Source organism: Acomys minous, assembly GCF_964271855.1.
Source record: "Acomys minous genome assembly, chromosome: 11".
Lineage (NCBI taxonomy): Eukaryota > Metazoa > Chordata > Mammalia > Rodentia > Muridae > Acomys > Acomys minous.
The window spans coordinates 80,237,559-80,254,751 of record NC_140492.1 but is presented as its reverse complement, the minus strand read 5'-3'; the positions used below and the strand labels follow the sequence as shown (position 1 = coordinate 80,254,751).

Genomic DNA, 17,193 nt, shown 5'->3' with positions numbered 1-17,193 from the left:
AATTAACTCTTAAGAGTCAATAGAAACCATGTAAAAGATATGAGTTTTCCAGGCCCCATTTATCTTGCATTTTGTTTTTGTTTTTATGGCTTATATGCCCCTATCAGAACTGATTATTAATGTCACACAGAAACTAATTCTTTTACAAATTCTAAAAGGTCCTACCAGACCTCACACCACGGTTGATTATGTGTGTAAGGATTACTGGCAAATTAAATATTTCAGTGGTCAAAATGTCTTCCCCAAGCCTTACAATCTTCTTCTTCCTCATCTACCACTGCCTGCTGTTGTCTATTGCCTAGACATATATACTAATCATAAATTTGTCAGTTCAGAAAGCAAAAGCTCTTCCTTGTCATGTCCCATGACTTCCTTCCTCATTAAATGTTGTTCACAACACAGCCCTGCTCTGTAGTAGAAGTTTTGGTTACGTTTGTAAACATGTTTTTGTTTTTATTCCAAGTATGGGATGTGAAACTGCTTCATGAGAGGGCCATAATCTTTGTCAGCTGGGGACTGCCTCATGCAGGGTGGGGGTGTTGGTGGAGGTGTGGGTTTTGATATCTTAAAAACTTCCTGTGCAGGCCCTAGGAAGGTAGAAGTAGGAGCCCCAAAGCAAAGAGGGGTTGTTTTCCATCACTTGGCTTTGCATCACTTGGCTTTACACAGTTTCTTTTCGCAACACTCCTAGAGAGAAGTGCTCTGGAGAGCCCTTAAAAGAGGCTGCTGATAAATCATTCCTGAATTGCTGGTTCCTGCTGCTGTGTTTGCTGTTTGGTTGGACTGCTGGTATCATGGCAACAAAAGCATGGAATCACCCCTCAAAGAACTGGCTCTAAAAAGGTCTACATCCCCTGTCCCTACTAACTTTCTTTCTCTCCTACCTAGGGTTGCTGGGTTGGAAGGGAAGTAGAGGCATTATGGAACCCCAAATAAAGTAGGTTAAAAAAAATCTAAGCCTACAGCACTCCATCCTCTGCACCTTGACTTCACCACACCGTTAAGTGTCTTCTGTGGAGTCCTTATACCCATTACCTCCCACTCCAAAATTATGCAAATACTTTGATGTTTCCACTTCTGCTATTCTACTTGAAATTTTCCTTTCTTCTCATCTACATCATTTGTCTTCTTTTTAAATGCCATCCCTAATCTCTTCCAACGAAATGAAAGTTTCTCTTCCTCATTCTTTGTCTTTACCCATTTGTAGATGCCTACGTTTCCCCCTCCTGGTTAGGTCAGTGCTTACAGGAGCACATTGTAGTCATTTCCATTGCTAGCTGTATAATAGAGCTCAAAGATACCATCATGATCCTCCTCATACTGCAAAATGGAGTTTGTGCATGAGAATAAGGATTTTCAGATGTACACATCCCTTAGATTATCCAGGGTAGCAACGATTAGGTCATATTCTTTTCATCTTAGGCACAGTATTCATATTACATGTCTCAGTTACTTGTTATATAAGAGACAGAAGACAGAAAAAAAGGAAAAAGTCAGACCTGAATTATGATAGGTAATAATTTTAATAAAACTTGAGGATGTTTTACTTAATAGATTTATCAACTAATTTTTTTTCTCCTGAGCTTCCTTTGCGCCTGTTTAGCTTCACCTATATATGATTCTAGTAATGAGCTTTGGTACTACTGTGCAACATAAAATACAGTGCTGGCTGCCCTTCACTTGAACAAAATGTGATCTTGGTCAATAGAATGATGTCTCTGAGTTGCCAAAAAAAAAAAAAAAGTCAATATTCAGTGTCTACAAGGTTGTTTGACTACTGTGGAAAACAAAACTGTTAAGGTTAAAGCCAAATTTATCTTAGGCTGTCTTTGTCCCCCTAAATAGTCATTTATTTTCTACCTTTGTATGTGACACAGATTCCTAGTCAATATTATGTAAATACTTTAAAAATGTGCATTCAGAGCCTCAGATCTCACCCTAAATACTAAGGAGGCCGCTCCTTTCAATAGGTGAACAAAAATAACCTGTATAATTAAAACAACTTTGTGTGACTGTAGGTAGATGTGTGTATATATTGATGCATGTATCTATGTGCGTGCACATGCAATGTTTGAATATAGGTGCACACATGCACACCTGGAGGTTAGAGAACAACCGTGGGCATTGATCCTTACTTTGTTTGAGACAGGGTCCTTTTGTCTCCCACCATTTATTGAAGACTAGCTGATTCACAAGCTTCTGAGTATTCTGTGTTTACTTCCTATCTCCCTATAGGAGTGCTAGGATTAGCAATGCGTCATGTGAGGGGCTGGGCCAGCTCTCCCACTCTCACACTTGTAGGTATGGCTCACCTGTGCCTTTGCCATTAGGGCCAGCTCTACTGTCTTCCACAGGGGAAGTGCAGGGCCAATTTCTGGCATGCTGCAGCCAATCAGAGGGAAGTACTAGCTCTCTTGCTCTCCCATCCCCAGGATCAGCTCTCCCTGCTACAGCAAGTGGCAAGGGGAGACAGGGAGGGCATTAACCATGCACCCATGCCTCCTCATGCCAGATGAATGGCTGGGCCAGCTCTCCAGTGCTCTCTCCTTTTGGGATGGCTCACCTGCACTGCCTCTACCAGGTTCAGCTCTACAGTGCTGCCTAGAGGAGGTTTAGAGCTTGCTCTCCTAGGTGCTGTAGATGGTGAGATGCAGGACCAGCCCTTTGCTCTCATAACCCTGGGGTTAGCTCTCCTGACTACCTCAGGTGGTGGGAGGCAAAGCAGTCTGTCCCCCACCAGGCTACTGAGTGGCAGAGAAGAAGCAGGGCCAGCTCTTTCTCATTCTCACCCTTGGGCCAGCTCACCTATGCTCCCTCCACCTGGGCCAGGTGTACTGTGCTGCCCAGTTGAGACAGATGTAGGAACTGCTTTCCTGAGAGCGTCAGCCAGTGAGGAACGGAGGCAGCTCTCCTGACCCCAGGCACAGTACTCTCAACTGCTACAGGTAGTCAGTGGGCAGAGGGCTTTACCTCCACACCTATAAACTTACAGGAGACAAGGGGCAGGGCCATCCTTCCCTCATTCTGTCCTCAGGGCTAACTCGCCCACTCCTCCTTAATCAGAGCTACTGTGCTGCTCAGGGGTGGCTCAGAGCCTGCTCTCCTGAATGTGCAGCCAGCAGTGTACAGGGCCAGCTTACCTGCTCTCATGACTCCAGGCCAGTTCTCCTGGTTGCTATAGGTGGTGAGGGGGCATGCATTGGGGATCACCACACCACACAGATGAGTGGTGGGGCCTACTCTCCTGTACTCTCACTCTCAGAGCTGGCTCATCCATGCTTTCTTGACCAAGGCTGGCCCTACTGTGCTGACTAGGAGAGACGGAGGGCCTGCTCTCTTGAGTGCTGCATCTAGTGAGGGACAGGGACAGCTCACCTGCTCTCATGACCCTAGAGTCAGCTCTCTTAACTGCCTTAGATAGCAGTTTGTGTTTCCATATGAATATGAATATGGAAATTGTCCTATCAAGTTCTTGGAATAATTGTGTTGCATTTTTTATGAACATTGAATTGGATCTGTAGATTGCTTTTGGTAGGATGGTCATTTTTACTGTATTGATCCTCCTACCAATCCATGGTACATGGGACATCTTTCCATCTTCTGTTATCCTTTTCAGTTTCTTTCTTCTTTGCCTTAAAGGTTTGTCATGCCAAGTCTTTTACTTGCTTGGTTAGAGTTATCCCAAGATAAAGTTTTTTCAAGGTTATTGTGAAAGGTGTTGTTTCCTGATATTTTTCTCAGTTCATTTGTCATTTGCACATGGGAAGATTGCTGATTTTGGAGTGCTAATTTTGTTTCCTGTTATTATATTGAAAATGTTTATTACCTGTAAGAGTTCTTTGTAACATTTTAGGAATATACAATCATATCATCTGCAAGTAAAGATACTTTGACTTCTTTCCTTCCTGTTTGTATGCCTCTGATTGACTTCAGTTTTGTTATTGCTTTAGCTAAGACTACAAGTACTACATTGAGTAGTTGTGCAGAAAATGAACAACCCTGTCTTGTTCCTGATTTTGGTGGAAATGATTAGTTTCTTTCCATTTAAGTTGATATTGGCCATTAGCTTTCTATAGATCCCATTTATTATTTTGAACTATGTCTCTTGTATCCCTAGTCTTCCCACAACTTCTATCACAAAATAGTGTTGGATTTTTCCAAAGGCTTTTTCATCATCTGATGGTGTCACGACCCCTCCAGTGGAGTCTATGTGACAAATGACGCTACACAACCCGAGGCGAAGACCCCCTACTCAAGTGAGAGCCTCCTAGAATGGGCCTGATGTTCCTGCAAGGAGTAACTGATTACAGCTTTCTTGTTTTGGGCCATTCTGACTGTTTTCTCTTTCTGACCTGCTTCCTTATCAGAACTTTTCAAACCTAACTGTGTTGCTAGCAGACCCCAAAGTTGGGACTGCAGCCAAGGGTCATTTAGAGTTTTACCACCAAGTTCCCCTCCAGAAAACGACCTTTGATCTTATTTAAGTTACTCCCTTGCTCATAGGATAATTAAATACTGCTTTCTCCTTGTGATAGGGTCCTGAGTTATTGCATGTAAATGAAATGCTGTACCACTGCATGTAGATTAAGTATCCTGGAACCCTTAGCCCCATTGAATCAGATACATTCACTCTCAAAACCCCTCCTCAGTGCCCAAGGTTTATAGATAAAGGCTGGTTGGTTTGCTTGTGCTTTCTTGCTTGCCATTCTCCCACCATGACCATTGGAGACAACATTTATTCTGGGGAAGAATTGCCACCGAACACCTGGGGCTTGACTGCCAATTAAGGAGGTCAAGACAGCTATGACGGACCTGCCTTGGCAGCTGCTCCACCACTGCTAGCTCATTGCTGACCCATGGTGAAGCACCACCAGGCCTGCCTCTCTCGCCGGACCTGCCTGCCAGCAGGCATCTGCTTGCTTCCTCTGTTGTGCTCAGCATAGCATGATGGGATGTGGCCCTTTTGGTATCATCACTGGTTTGTGGAGCTCCTGAGTCTCCACTACCTTTTGATACCAGCAATATCATTCTAAAAGAGCTAAAGTATAACACTCTGGTGAAACTCATTTTCCACCTCTCTTGGTAAGATCAGGAACCTGGACTGGTGCCCAGGCCACGGGCCTCTCCCTGAACACTCTAAAGCTGACCATAAAAAAGAAATGGGACATTAAGACCTTTCATCTCAAGGTCCATCCGTTCTTGTCTGGAAGCAAGCAGTACAGCGCCTGGCCCATCCTACTAGATGTGGAATCCACGCTGGCCTCCAGATGCTGAATATGAGACTCTGATCGGGAGAGTTTATTCCAGGAAGCGACCAAATGAGAGGCAGAGGCTGGTTTGATAGGAAGTTTATGATGTGATGGGGTCCACCTGCACCTGAGGGCCCCTGAGGGAGAGGATACTCCGAGTAACAAAAAGCAGAGTTTTTATACTTTTTTTTTTTGAAGGCAGATTTGTAACAATCTAACATGACCTTTGATTCTATTGGGTGGTTCTAAAGCTATGTCTCAGCCCGGAGGTAATTGTCTTGGCATGGGGGTGAGTGGGATAAGTTCCTGTTTGTGCAAGCTAAGACTGTCAGCTCCGCAGGGTAGAATTTCTCAGGGCCTGTTGTTGTTGTTTGTTTGTTTGTTTGTTTTTTCTGACCCTGCTTTAAAACAGAATTAGGTTGGATCTTTCACTGAACAACAATTCACAATGCTCAGGTAGGATGCATGGTGTTATTTCAATGTTCTTATATCTGTTGAGATCTATTTTGTGTTCAATTTTATGGTGAGTTTTGAAGAAGGATCCATGAGCTGCAGAGAGGAAGGTATACTCTTTTGTGTTCGGGTGAAATGTTCCGTAGGCCCGTTTAGTTATTGTTGGAACACGGTCTAAGAATGAACAGAGTTGTGAGAGAATAATTCTGAAAGCACGTGGGAGAACCCTGGGAGGGTGGAACATGAGTATGTGACGTCAATGTAAAGTTTATTTTGTCACCTTTCTTACTTGAGAAAGGCTCAGGGTTACACTGGGATCCTGAACACACAGTGTAGTTGCCAGCAGTCTAATAAAGATTTTTCATATAGGTTTAAACCCATGTTTGAGCAGTCTTTTCTGCTGATTAGCCCAAGAAAGATATTGTATGAGTCTTTAGTCTACCTCATTTTATCTGCTTCATTCTCCCAGGTCCCATTGCTACTAGAGTAGTGGCACCTATGACGTTATTTAGCTCCATCCTTTCTTTAATTTTTGTCTGAGTGACCTGTATTGGTGAGAGGAGGGTATTCCAGTCACCCATTTTCACTGGGTGAGGGTCAATATGTGATTTGACCTACAATATGTGATTTCACCAGTGGTACTTCTTTTATGAACTTCTTTTACGAATATTTGGTGCATAAGTATTTTGAATTGCAATATCAACACCATTGTGGATTTTTCCTTTGATGAATATGTGGCGTCCTTCCCTATGTCTTTTGATTGGTTTTGGTTTGAAGTCTATCTTGTCACATATTGAAATAGCTACCATATTTTCCAGCAAGATGACCCTCACCTTTAACTTTTCCAGTTAAAATATAGAGTTTGGAATATATTCATCATGCAAAACTACCCGTCTTCCAACGCACGCACTGTGCAGCAGACTCCGGCTAGAAACTCTATGTGGTATACTGGCTTGCTTCGTGGGTCTATTCATCTCTGCCCCCGTTCCCAGGGGATCATACAGAGCTCCTTCACTCTCCCTCCAACACCCCGTGCTCTTATCTCAGCTGCCCATTACCACAGGCACTCTCTGAAATTCTGGTGGCCACTCCAGACGGGGGACTCAGGTAAGTGATCTTTACTCTCCCACTATCCTCCAATTCTAATCACCTCAGCTTTGTAGCAGACCACCTGCTGTGGCATCTCTTTTTTTCCTAGTCCCATACCCTAGGGGTCCCTGATATCTGAGAGGGAGCATTTTGCTCACTATCCATAGCATGAGGCAGGAGACACAGACTTGGGATTTGTAGTAATTACAGTTCCCTTTAGGAAACAGAAAACAGAGAGGTCAGTGTTTATCTTTCTAAGCTGGCAAACTGAGGCTTTTATTCTTTTGAAAGTTAACTGCACTTGCTTTCCATTTTCGTTCTTTTTCAGGAGCACCATGTAACCTCTACCTCTGCAATATTAATTCTTCCTACATCCTGCACTTGTTACAATGTTAAGATTTGGCTCTTTGGGATAGACTACTCAGAAGCAGCTTGGCTTGAGTGAGATAGGATTTTCCTTTCTCATAAATGTAGGCAACTCAGGCCTAATTCTATGACTCTGCAACCATCAATAACTCCAATTTCAAATTTTTGTACTGTCAAGCTCAGTATATGCTATCTATATGTGGCACATTTTAATCATACATGTGACTTCAGTCAGAATTTATATCCCCAACAGAAGGAAACGGAAACTGCCACTCAAAAATTTTCCCCAGGGGCTAAAGAGATGGCCCTGCCATTAAGGTTGCATGCTACTATTACAGAAGACCCAGGTGGCTTGCAACTGCCTGTAACTCCAGCTTCAGGGGATCCAACACTCTTTTCTAGCCCTATGTGCACTACACTCAACTACACACACTCACACACAGACATAGAAATATACATGTAATTAAAATTAATTAAATCTTAAAACCTTTTTCCTGATGGTAGGGTATCTCCCTCAGAGTTGTTCATTAGTGAGGTCCCGAAGGAATCTCAGAGCAGTATAGGATATTGCCACCATGCCTGGATGCCTGCCACAACTATGTGATATGACCTTATAGGGCTGGAAAGATGGTGTTTAAGAGTATTCACTGCCCTTGCAGGGAACTCATGTTTAATTTCTAGCACCTACATTTGGAACTACCTGTAACTCCAGATTTTCGGAGATTCAGTGCCTCCACCTTCTACAGGCATCTGCACTCACATGCAAGTGCCCAAACACATACACATACTTAAATTAAAATAAATACTTACAAAATTAAAAGCTTTTACCCTTTTAAAATATTTATTTTTAAAATAATTCATTTAGATTACATCTCGATTGTTGTTCCCTCACTTGTATCTTCCTGTTCCTCCCTCCCTCCCTTTTTCCTCTTTCCTCCTATTCCCCTCCCTAAGCCTGTGACCGAAGGGGGCCTCCTCCCCCACCATATGATCACAGCCTATCAGGTCTCATCTGGGTAGCCCGCTTTCCCTTCCTCTGAGTGCCACCAAGACACCCCCACCAAGGGAAATGGTCAAATAGGGGCCACCAGAGTTCATGTCAGAGTCAGTCCTTTCTCTCCACACAACTGTGGAGAATGTGCTGTCCATTGGCTAGATCTGAATAGGGGGTCTAGGTTTACTGCATGCATTGTCCTTGGTTGGCACAGCAGTTTGTGCAGGACCCCTGGGTCCAGGTCTGCCAGCATTGATGGTCTTTTTGTGGGGTTCCTGGACCCTCTGGGTCCTTCTGTCTCCCCATTCTTCCACACCACTCACCTGCGAGCGACTCCAATAGCGAGCCCTAGCATCTGTCCCTATCCCCAGCTGAGTGAAGACTCCCAGAAGACATCTGTGTTGGGCTAGTGTCCAGCTACAAGTGAGTAAATCCCTGCAAAGTCTTGTTATATGTGACAGGATTTACCTTCTTTTTAAAAAGATATTTTCTGTTATAAAATTGCCCAAGTGTGAAGAAAGATAGAAAAATTGATGACAAACTATCTGGATAATCTTGTCTGAGAATACAGAGACAGCAGAGTGTGACGGATGAGCCCATATCAGTAAAGAAAAACAACTAATTTTTTCCTACATTGGTTGTGGGCATTCCTATAAGAATGTTTGCAGAGATAATAAATATACACTATCTGAACTAGTCATAATTAAAAATCTAATTCATGCTATTTCTATAGAGAAACTGCTAAGCTAATGATAAACTAGAAAACTGTATGATCACATAAGATGTAGTTGCATAGAACACAGCAGAGACTATTTTTTGTAATAAGCATGTGAAGAGTTACAATCTCTTAGGCTTCAATCCTATTGTGAACTCATACAAATGCAAAACTAAATATGAGAAACAACTACTTAAAAAAAAATAATATTTATCACACTCTTAAAAACACTGAGAGGTGGGCCTGGTGATGCATGCCTTTAATCCAAGCACCCAGGAGGCAGAGGCAGGCAGATCGCTGTGAGTTCAAGGCCAGCCTGATCTACAAAGTGAGTCTAGGACAGCCAAGGCTACACAAAGAAACCTTGTCTCAAAAAACCAACCAACCAGCCAGACAAACAAACAAAAAGCACTGAGATTCAAAAACTTATCTGACAAATACATAATGTACCACTGGGAATTATGAGTCATTCAATTATCACTATAGCAATTTCAGTGATCAAGCCCAGATCAGAATTCACCTGCAAGTTTCCTTTCCTGCTTTCCTTTCAAATGACAGGCACAATTATGTTCCTGAAGAAACAAAGTCACTTCTCAAGATTACGATACAAATGCAGAGACGCAGTAAAATATCTTTAGAACATCACCTTAGAGAAAGCTGATATGAGAACTGCTGTAACATTTTCAATTGCTTTATTTAGGCCAATTTGTTTTTATTTTTGCTTTTCAGTTTTTGTCCACTGTGCTACAGTTATGTAGACCAAGTGCGTAGCCCTATCAGACAGCTGGAGGCAGTCAACTGCAGCTTTATACTGTTTCGTTTTTACTACTTATGAGTATGGTTAAATGGAATATTCACTTTTCATAAGTGACTTCCATAGAATTAAAAAAAAGTTATTGGAGCCATATTTGAAAACACTTCACACAATGCCAGCCAACTAAAATCTGTTCTTTAAAATAAAAACATTTCTTTTATTTTGAGACTATGAAATAATTACATCATTTTCCCTTCCTTTGCCCCCATCCAAACTGTACCACACACCCCTATTCCAAATTCATGGTATTTTTTCTTTTTTTTTTCATTTAAAATGCATTTTAGGGGGGATCTGGATACATGGCTATTCATTTTACTGAAATTAAAAATCTAAGACTTCCTCTATAGTGGCTTCCTTTGCAGTCTAGACTCAGTCTTTGATACAGATGTGAGTACTTTCCTTAGGAAATCATATAGGTGCAAATATGCCATAAAGATCACCGAATGTGGGAGCACGCACAGTTTATTAACTTCAGGAGGACATCAGAGGACATGACGTTTGACGCCAGATACTCTATGATCCACAATGAGTCTTCTCCCATTTGCCCTCAAGGCTGCTTTGTCAACTTACTTATTTATTCAGCTATGTTTATTAGCTGCCCACACATGGAATAAACCAAGAGCACCATATTTGGATTTATAAATGGAAACTTCATATTATATTTATTTGAGGCCTTTGAGTTCCTTATTATCTAATATCGGGCACCGATAGAAAGGACATACTAAACACATATGATTGTACTTGACAGACAGGGTAGTAAAACACATTCCCTCCCTCATCCACCCACTGCGTGTGTGCGCATGCGTGCAATGGAAATAATAAAAATGACAGACATTATAGATAATGAAATGTACAAAAGGATAATTTTTGTATGTAATTTTGAAATAAAGATTGTTTTTTATTCGAAAAAAATTCTCATTTTTTTCCCTTTTGTACTAAGCCAAAAGGATGTTAGGAGTCGCCTGAGTTGGAGCTTCTTGGTACAGGATGTAAACGCACACGACTGGAATGAGACTTAGGAGGAGGGCAACACCCATCACAGACAGTCAAATGAATGAAGTTAACGGTGCTGGACAGTGCTTTTTCTGTGTTTATTATTAAGACAAAGTGGATGAACAAGAGCTTATATGGGAAGGGGTGGGGGATGGCCCAATCATGACTATTAAAGGCAATTAAGATCCAGACTTGGGCTATAGCTACAAAATTAAATTGTAGTTTTCAGATGACTCCAACCTAACATCCAAATACTGTATAAGAAATCCCTAGGGAAAATAGCTCCAAACATTTTTCCTGTTGTCATAGATACTTCAGTACTGAAAGTAAGGGGGAAAATTCATAACTTCAAAGGAAACACGAGATGGCAGCAGTTTTATCATATAAAGAGAAAATTTTGGAAAGAACATCATCTGAGATTATTTTTAAAATAAGAAATAAGGAGCCTCTTATTCTTTCTGTCCTGTGTTCCTTTTCAGTACAGAGGCTACTCCGCCACTGGTGGCATTCTGAGGCATGTGTGGGGTTCCTTTTGCCCATGGTAAAATGCCTCCATTGCGTGAGACTTTCTTCAAATAAAGCTGTTGCTGTTTTCTGCAGATTACTGTTCGTTTGCACTGTCTGTTGCAGAGGAGTCCTGTATGGCACAGATTTGTTTTAAATGTTCCAGCATCATTTTTTCTTTATCTCCCAGTGTTTCATCTTTCCTCATTTCCCACCTAAAAGAAAAAAATAAGATCAGCACTTTTATGAATTTCAAGCAATAATCATATACATGCACGCGCGTGCTCACACACATACACACACACACACACACACACACACACACACACACACACACACACACACTGACTATATAGTCACTGGTTTACTGAGGTGCCAGTTTTCTTTTCCCTGTTTATTCTTTGCTGACTTCTCTTGGGCAACTGTCCATCAACATGACTTCTTGGCGAATGGGAGGAAAAATAAAGTCAAATTTGAGAGTCTGAGTACTGCATTTTAAAGTATTTTGTTAAAGGTGGTTTCTGTATTTTCCAGATTTAAAAATTCATAGAATACGCTACACGTACTCTGGTGCCTCATATTTGACCATGTCCCCTGGAGGGGGAGACCTGGTGGCACTCAGAGGAAGGACAGCAGGTTACCAAGAGGAGACTTGATACCCTATGAACATATAGAGGGGGAGGTAATCCCCCTCAGGAACAGTCATAGGGGAGGGGAATAAGGGGAAAAGAGGAGGGAGGGAAGAATGGGAGGATACAAGGGATGGGATAACCTTTGAGATGTAACAAGAATAAATTAATAAAAAAATTTTAAAAATTCATAGAATACATTTCTTCCACGGTAGGAGCTGTCAAGGGCTATAGGTCACAGAGAAGTTTGCAGTAAGAAAACATCAACTGAACCAACCCACCTGAAGGGACAGCAACCTAACCCTAGAAACACAATCAGGCAGGGAATAATCCAGAAAAACTTCAAGGAAACAAGCCAAGACCAGCAGGTTTTCATACAATATTCACTCGAATTCTTTATAGTCCTGGACAATCAGGCAATGTAGAGCAAAGTATGAGAATCCAGAGCTGTATAAATATACGAGCTGTATAAAAATATGTAAATGTAATAACCTTACTGCTTATTTCCTTGAACACTAGCACACAGTAGCTCCAGACACTTGCCGGGGCACAGAGCACCTAGAATTGCAACAGGGAGGGATCTCCTGGTATCTGTTCCCTTTCTTTCCTTCTTTAGCTTTTCCACCATTTGTGGCACTTCCTTCCACTACGTAGTACAATAAAGGAGAGGCAAAACTCAGTGCTGCTGTATCCTAGAGGGTTCACCAATAGTCCCCACTGCAAAGGACAAGCCGCTCTCCCTGAGCATCCCCCCGGAGCGTTCAGCGCTTTTAGAACCAGAGCCTCCAGCTAACCGTCAGCTTCACCCAGCGCATGAGTGCAGGGCGCAGCTTTCTGGTTCTGCCAGAACAGCACAAAGAAAGTGTAGGTGTTGGGTTTCCATAGACACTTCGATTTTCCTGTTGCGAGCTTCCACGCTCTCTGGCCCGCCTTGAGCAGTCGCTTACACGTCAGAGGGAGGACAAGCTTAGAGAAAAGGGGAGCTTTGGAGACCCTGTACTTGGAGGTCCTTTACATTCCTTCTTCTCCCTGGGCTTTTCCTCATCATCCAGGTCCAATCCCATGTGGATCTAAAAACTACCATATGTGGGGCCGCCTCACATTCTCCACCTCATCCGTTATGGTTGGAATTAGCTCACCATCTATAGCAATTTTAAAAAATTACTTGAAAGAACAAAATAATTTTCACTACTATGCTGTTCAAAAATCATAGGGTCTGAGCAAATACTCCTGAAATAAATTATTTTGAGATTTACAATTTGCTCCACAAGGCCACCTTGTGCTTTAATGGAAGTTTAGTTTTATAGTGTTTATTTTATTTATTAAATGCTTTGAGATAGCATCTTGTTAGGTATCTCAAGCTGGCCTGGAACTTGCTATGCACTCCAAGTTGGTTTAGAACTTTTTTTTTTAACCCCACAATTTACACCTTTACTTATTTTTTACTGTATGAGTGTTTTGCCTGTGGGTATGTCTGTTTTCCACATGTGTGCCTGGTCCCTGTAGGGGTCAGGAGAGGGCATTAGATCGCCTGGAGAAGGAGTTACACTATGTGAGTGCTGGGAATTGAACCCAGGTACTCTGCAAGACCAGCTAGTGCCCTTAGAGCTGCACCATCTCCCCATCCCTCTTAGTTTAGAATTCTTTATCATTCTGCCCCACCTTTCTCGGTGTTGGGATTAGAGGTGTGCACCACCATACCTCATGTGAATGTTAAACAATTTCCACTACCTATTTTATAAAGGTGTATTGGGGTATTATTATTATTAGATGTCTTTTACACTGGGTGGAGAAATTACATCACTAGCTGTAGGTTATTTTAAGCATTTTTACACAGTCCTCTTTAAGTTCTTCAAATGTTAGTATTTTAATTCTATGAATGGGAATGAACCAAGTCACACAACGTGTAAGTTGCTTGGATGGGAACTCTGGGGCTGAGAAACATATGACAAAGCATGTCCAGGACCTTAAGACAATTTTATAGATACCACCATTTAGTCTTCAGAATAGTTGAGGCATGGGTGAGCAAGATGGCTTAGTGGATAAAAGCACTCTCCACCAAGCCTGACAACCTGAGTTCAGCCCTTCCTGCCCCCATGGTAGAAGGAAGGAACTGTCTCCTGCATGTTATCCCTTGACCCCGTCCCTGCCCATAAATGCAATAAGAAAACACCCTGGATCAGGGGTTTAGCCCACATCTTGGCCATTTCCTGCCATATGCAAGAGCTAGGGTTTCATTCCAAGTTAAAAAAAAATCTTAAATATTTCATTTCCTGAAAACTATTTATTGAATTGTGTTAGATATTAAATAGAAGAATTAAGGATCATATAACTTTAATGTGCAATCTAAACATGTTTGCCTTCCTCCCATCCCCTTGTATGTACAAATGCTAATACTGCCTGAATAAACGAATTATTTTAAGAATGTCAACAGAAGAAAATATGTAATATACAAATAAATATTTTGATCATTGCCTTTACTTGTGAAGTGAAGATTAAAAGCAGCCTCTCTTCATTAAAAAATCTGTATAATTAATGTAATTTAAATGAATTATATACATAATAGGATACATGATCAGGATTCTTAAGCTTCATGACAATTATAGCGCTTCACAGTATAATTGAGCTGTTAGTAATTAATGACATTAGATGAAATTATTTACCTACCACAGCCTTGTGTGCTTATAAACATAAAGCATATACCTGATTTATGTTTAAAGAAGAAATCATTTCTGAAGATAAGAAATAACAGCAAATGATATAAAGGTAATAGATTACATTTTTCTAAGTATTTTATTATTGTTAAATAAAAGCACCAGGCACTTGAAATGTTTGTTACAATCATGCCACATGTCACACTCATAAGCTGCTAGGAGAAGTCTATCTCTAACTGCTGATACAGCGCAAAGAAATTACCAGGAGAGAAACTAATTACCAATTTGTCAAATACCAATGCACAATACACTCAAAATCTTCTTCTGTAGTTTCTCCCAGTATAGTTAGTATCTGTGACAGAATCATTTCCTAACAGAAATCAGAAATTATCAGAACCATGTGTACTCTAATACTCACTGCAAACCTTTATAGTAAACATGTGGTGACTACTTTGTTCATCCTGACTTGGTAGCTTGCCTCTTGTACTAAATTCCCTACCTGCCCATTACTCTTTAAGAAATTAAACATTGCCCCCACTTTTTGCTGTTTATTCCCTTATGAGCAGTAGAATCTAGTGAGACCCCACTGATCTATATGACAAGTACCTCTACATTTTAGAAAAGGTCCCATCCATATGTCTTCTGGGGGTGTGGGGTAGTGACCGTCTTTGACTGTGGGTCCTTTTCCTATCTAATACAGTAGGGACTCTAAATAAAACCTTTCCTATGCATCAGCTCCATTCTGACTGCCTTGGGTGTCCCAAGCCTTCACCCAGTCCTCCTTCACTGACATAAGTCACTGCAGCACCAGCAGCAGTGTCGGCTTGCCGCTCCAAGTAATCTAACATGAGCTATTGCTTACGGCTTTCTGAGCATGTCAGAGCACGGCCCAACGTCTTCTGTTCCTTTTCACTTTGATGGGCAATAGTTAGCTTATGGTTCCTAGGAACACTCAAGGCATGGCAAATAAAAGTTACAGACCAGGAAATAGCTGTTCTGGTGACTGATTTCGTGCAGTCCTGTATTGGGGGAGGACTTTGTGAAAGACAGTGTGTCAGAGCCAGGCAGGAGTGCCATGTTTGAGGACACGGTTAATCATGGCACACAGGTCAAGGGTAGCACCAGCCCGAGTTATTAAAGACACAAGTCCCGTTGGGACTTTCATCTGGGAAATCAATCTTATCTCAAACATGAGCCTAGCCTAAACCCTGGAATTGCTCGGGCTTTGAGTTGAATTGGATGGAGCCTGCCGCTTGCTAGCTGAATCCTCTCAGGCATCTCCCAACCTCTCTATCTCAGTATTTTATCTGTGAAATAGTGCCTCAAGAGGCTAAGTGGAGGACAGCCATATGTACTTTTATCTATGTCCTCTGTGACTGATCCCACACAACACACAAGTTAGTAGATGTGATGGAGACCACCAGGATGCCGCATCCCACAAGCCCTGAAATAGTTACCATTTGGACTTTGTCCACAAAGAAATTTAGTTGGTCTCTACTCTGGAAAGGCCCTTGTCACAAGGGAAGACTCTGGGGCATGTGCAGGGTGTTTCTTCCCAACATGGTATTTAGTGTCCCTAGTGGGACCCAGTGAACAAGATGGAAAATTATTTTCATATACAACAATCCTGTACAATGATGTTGTGGTCCTCCCAAAGTTTTCATAGTAACTCTGATGAGAAACATTTGTTCTAGAAGTTTCAGCTACATTGAATAGTGATCAGAACATTAAAATAGTCAGAATCCCTATCTAACTTCTTATGTTAATTCAAATGGCTAAGGTCTTACACCTTAGAATGCTGTTTGCTGAAGAGAGTTTAGGAGGCAGGATGAAGCCTGGATTTGAATTCTGTACAGGCTGTGTGGATTTGGCCAAGGCAGAATAGAACTCAGGCTGATTTTTTATCTATAAAATGTGAATTCACAGAAGTTCAGTGATGATAAAATAAAAATAAAATAATACCCAGTTCCTAGCAAGCACTCCATGAGTGACATATTTTGTTGTCTTTGGGCTTCTTTAACATATTGGTTTTGCTTGCAGTAGGGGAAAATCTGACTGTGGTGGGTCTTACTTTCTTCGTGGAACAAACAATCCCAACAGGGAGTGACGGCTGGCATTGTTTATGTAGACCCACGACAGAGCTGCTGTCACTGTGGCTTTCTTTTCTTTTACATCACACCATGGTCCCTGGATGGTTGTGGTGACATCAGCCAGCCAGCCATGTTTAGAGGCAGGAAGAAGGAAGAAGGCATCTGTTTCTTTTCATTAGAATCATATGATTTACTCCAGGTTCTTCCCTGAAGATATTGAAGCCATGTTATTTGGCTTGTAGAATCCTGATTCCACCTCTTACTAAATACTTGATAATGAACAAGTGTTTTAATCTTTCTGTGAATCAGATTTCATCGGTTTTAAAATAAGCAATGCTGCCAGTATTCACTCCTCCAGTGTTACAAAGAGTAGGTGAGTTGTGGATGCCAAGTGGTTCATAAAATGTTACTCTTTCTTTTTTACTAGAGTCTACTTGAACAAAGAGGAGTTTTAGCATCCTTGTGTCCATGTTCTTTCTCCTGTTTCATGTCTTTCACATTGCTATATGACAAATTCTCCTTCAAATGCGTAGGCAAGGGAGGTCTCTATGAACGGCAGAAGTCTTCCTCAGTGCTTCCACACACATCGAGGATCCTCTCATCTTTCTTTCTGTCTTCTGTGACAGAACACTGCACGCGGACC

At 41.6% G+C, this 17,193-nt stretch overlaps 1 protein-coding gene across 2 annotated transcripts in view; it reads right to left on the bottom strand.

The window, feature by feature from the left end:
• Nucleotides 1–9,572: 9,572 nt before the first annotated feature.
• KIAA0825 overlaps nt 9,573–17,193 on the bottom strand; it is a 410,640-nt gene continuing 403,019 nt past the window's right edge. For both annotated transcript variants that reach the window (XM_084801930.1, XM_084801929.1), the window contains one exon: nt 9,573–11,392. Coding sequence is in view for 1 of the 2 variants with exons in the window: in XM_084801929.1 (XP_084658055.1) it covers nt 11,275–11,392 (118 nt within the window). In the remaining variant the exon portion in view is untranslated. The remainder of the gene's footprint in view (nt 11,393–17,193) is intronic.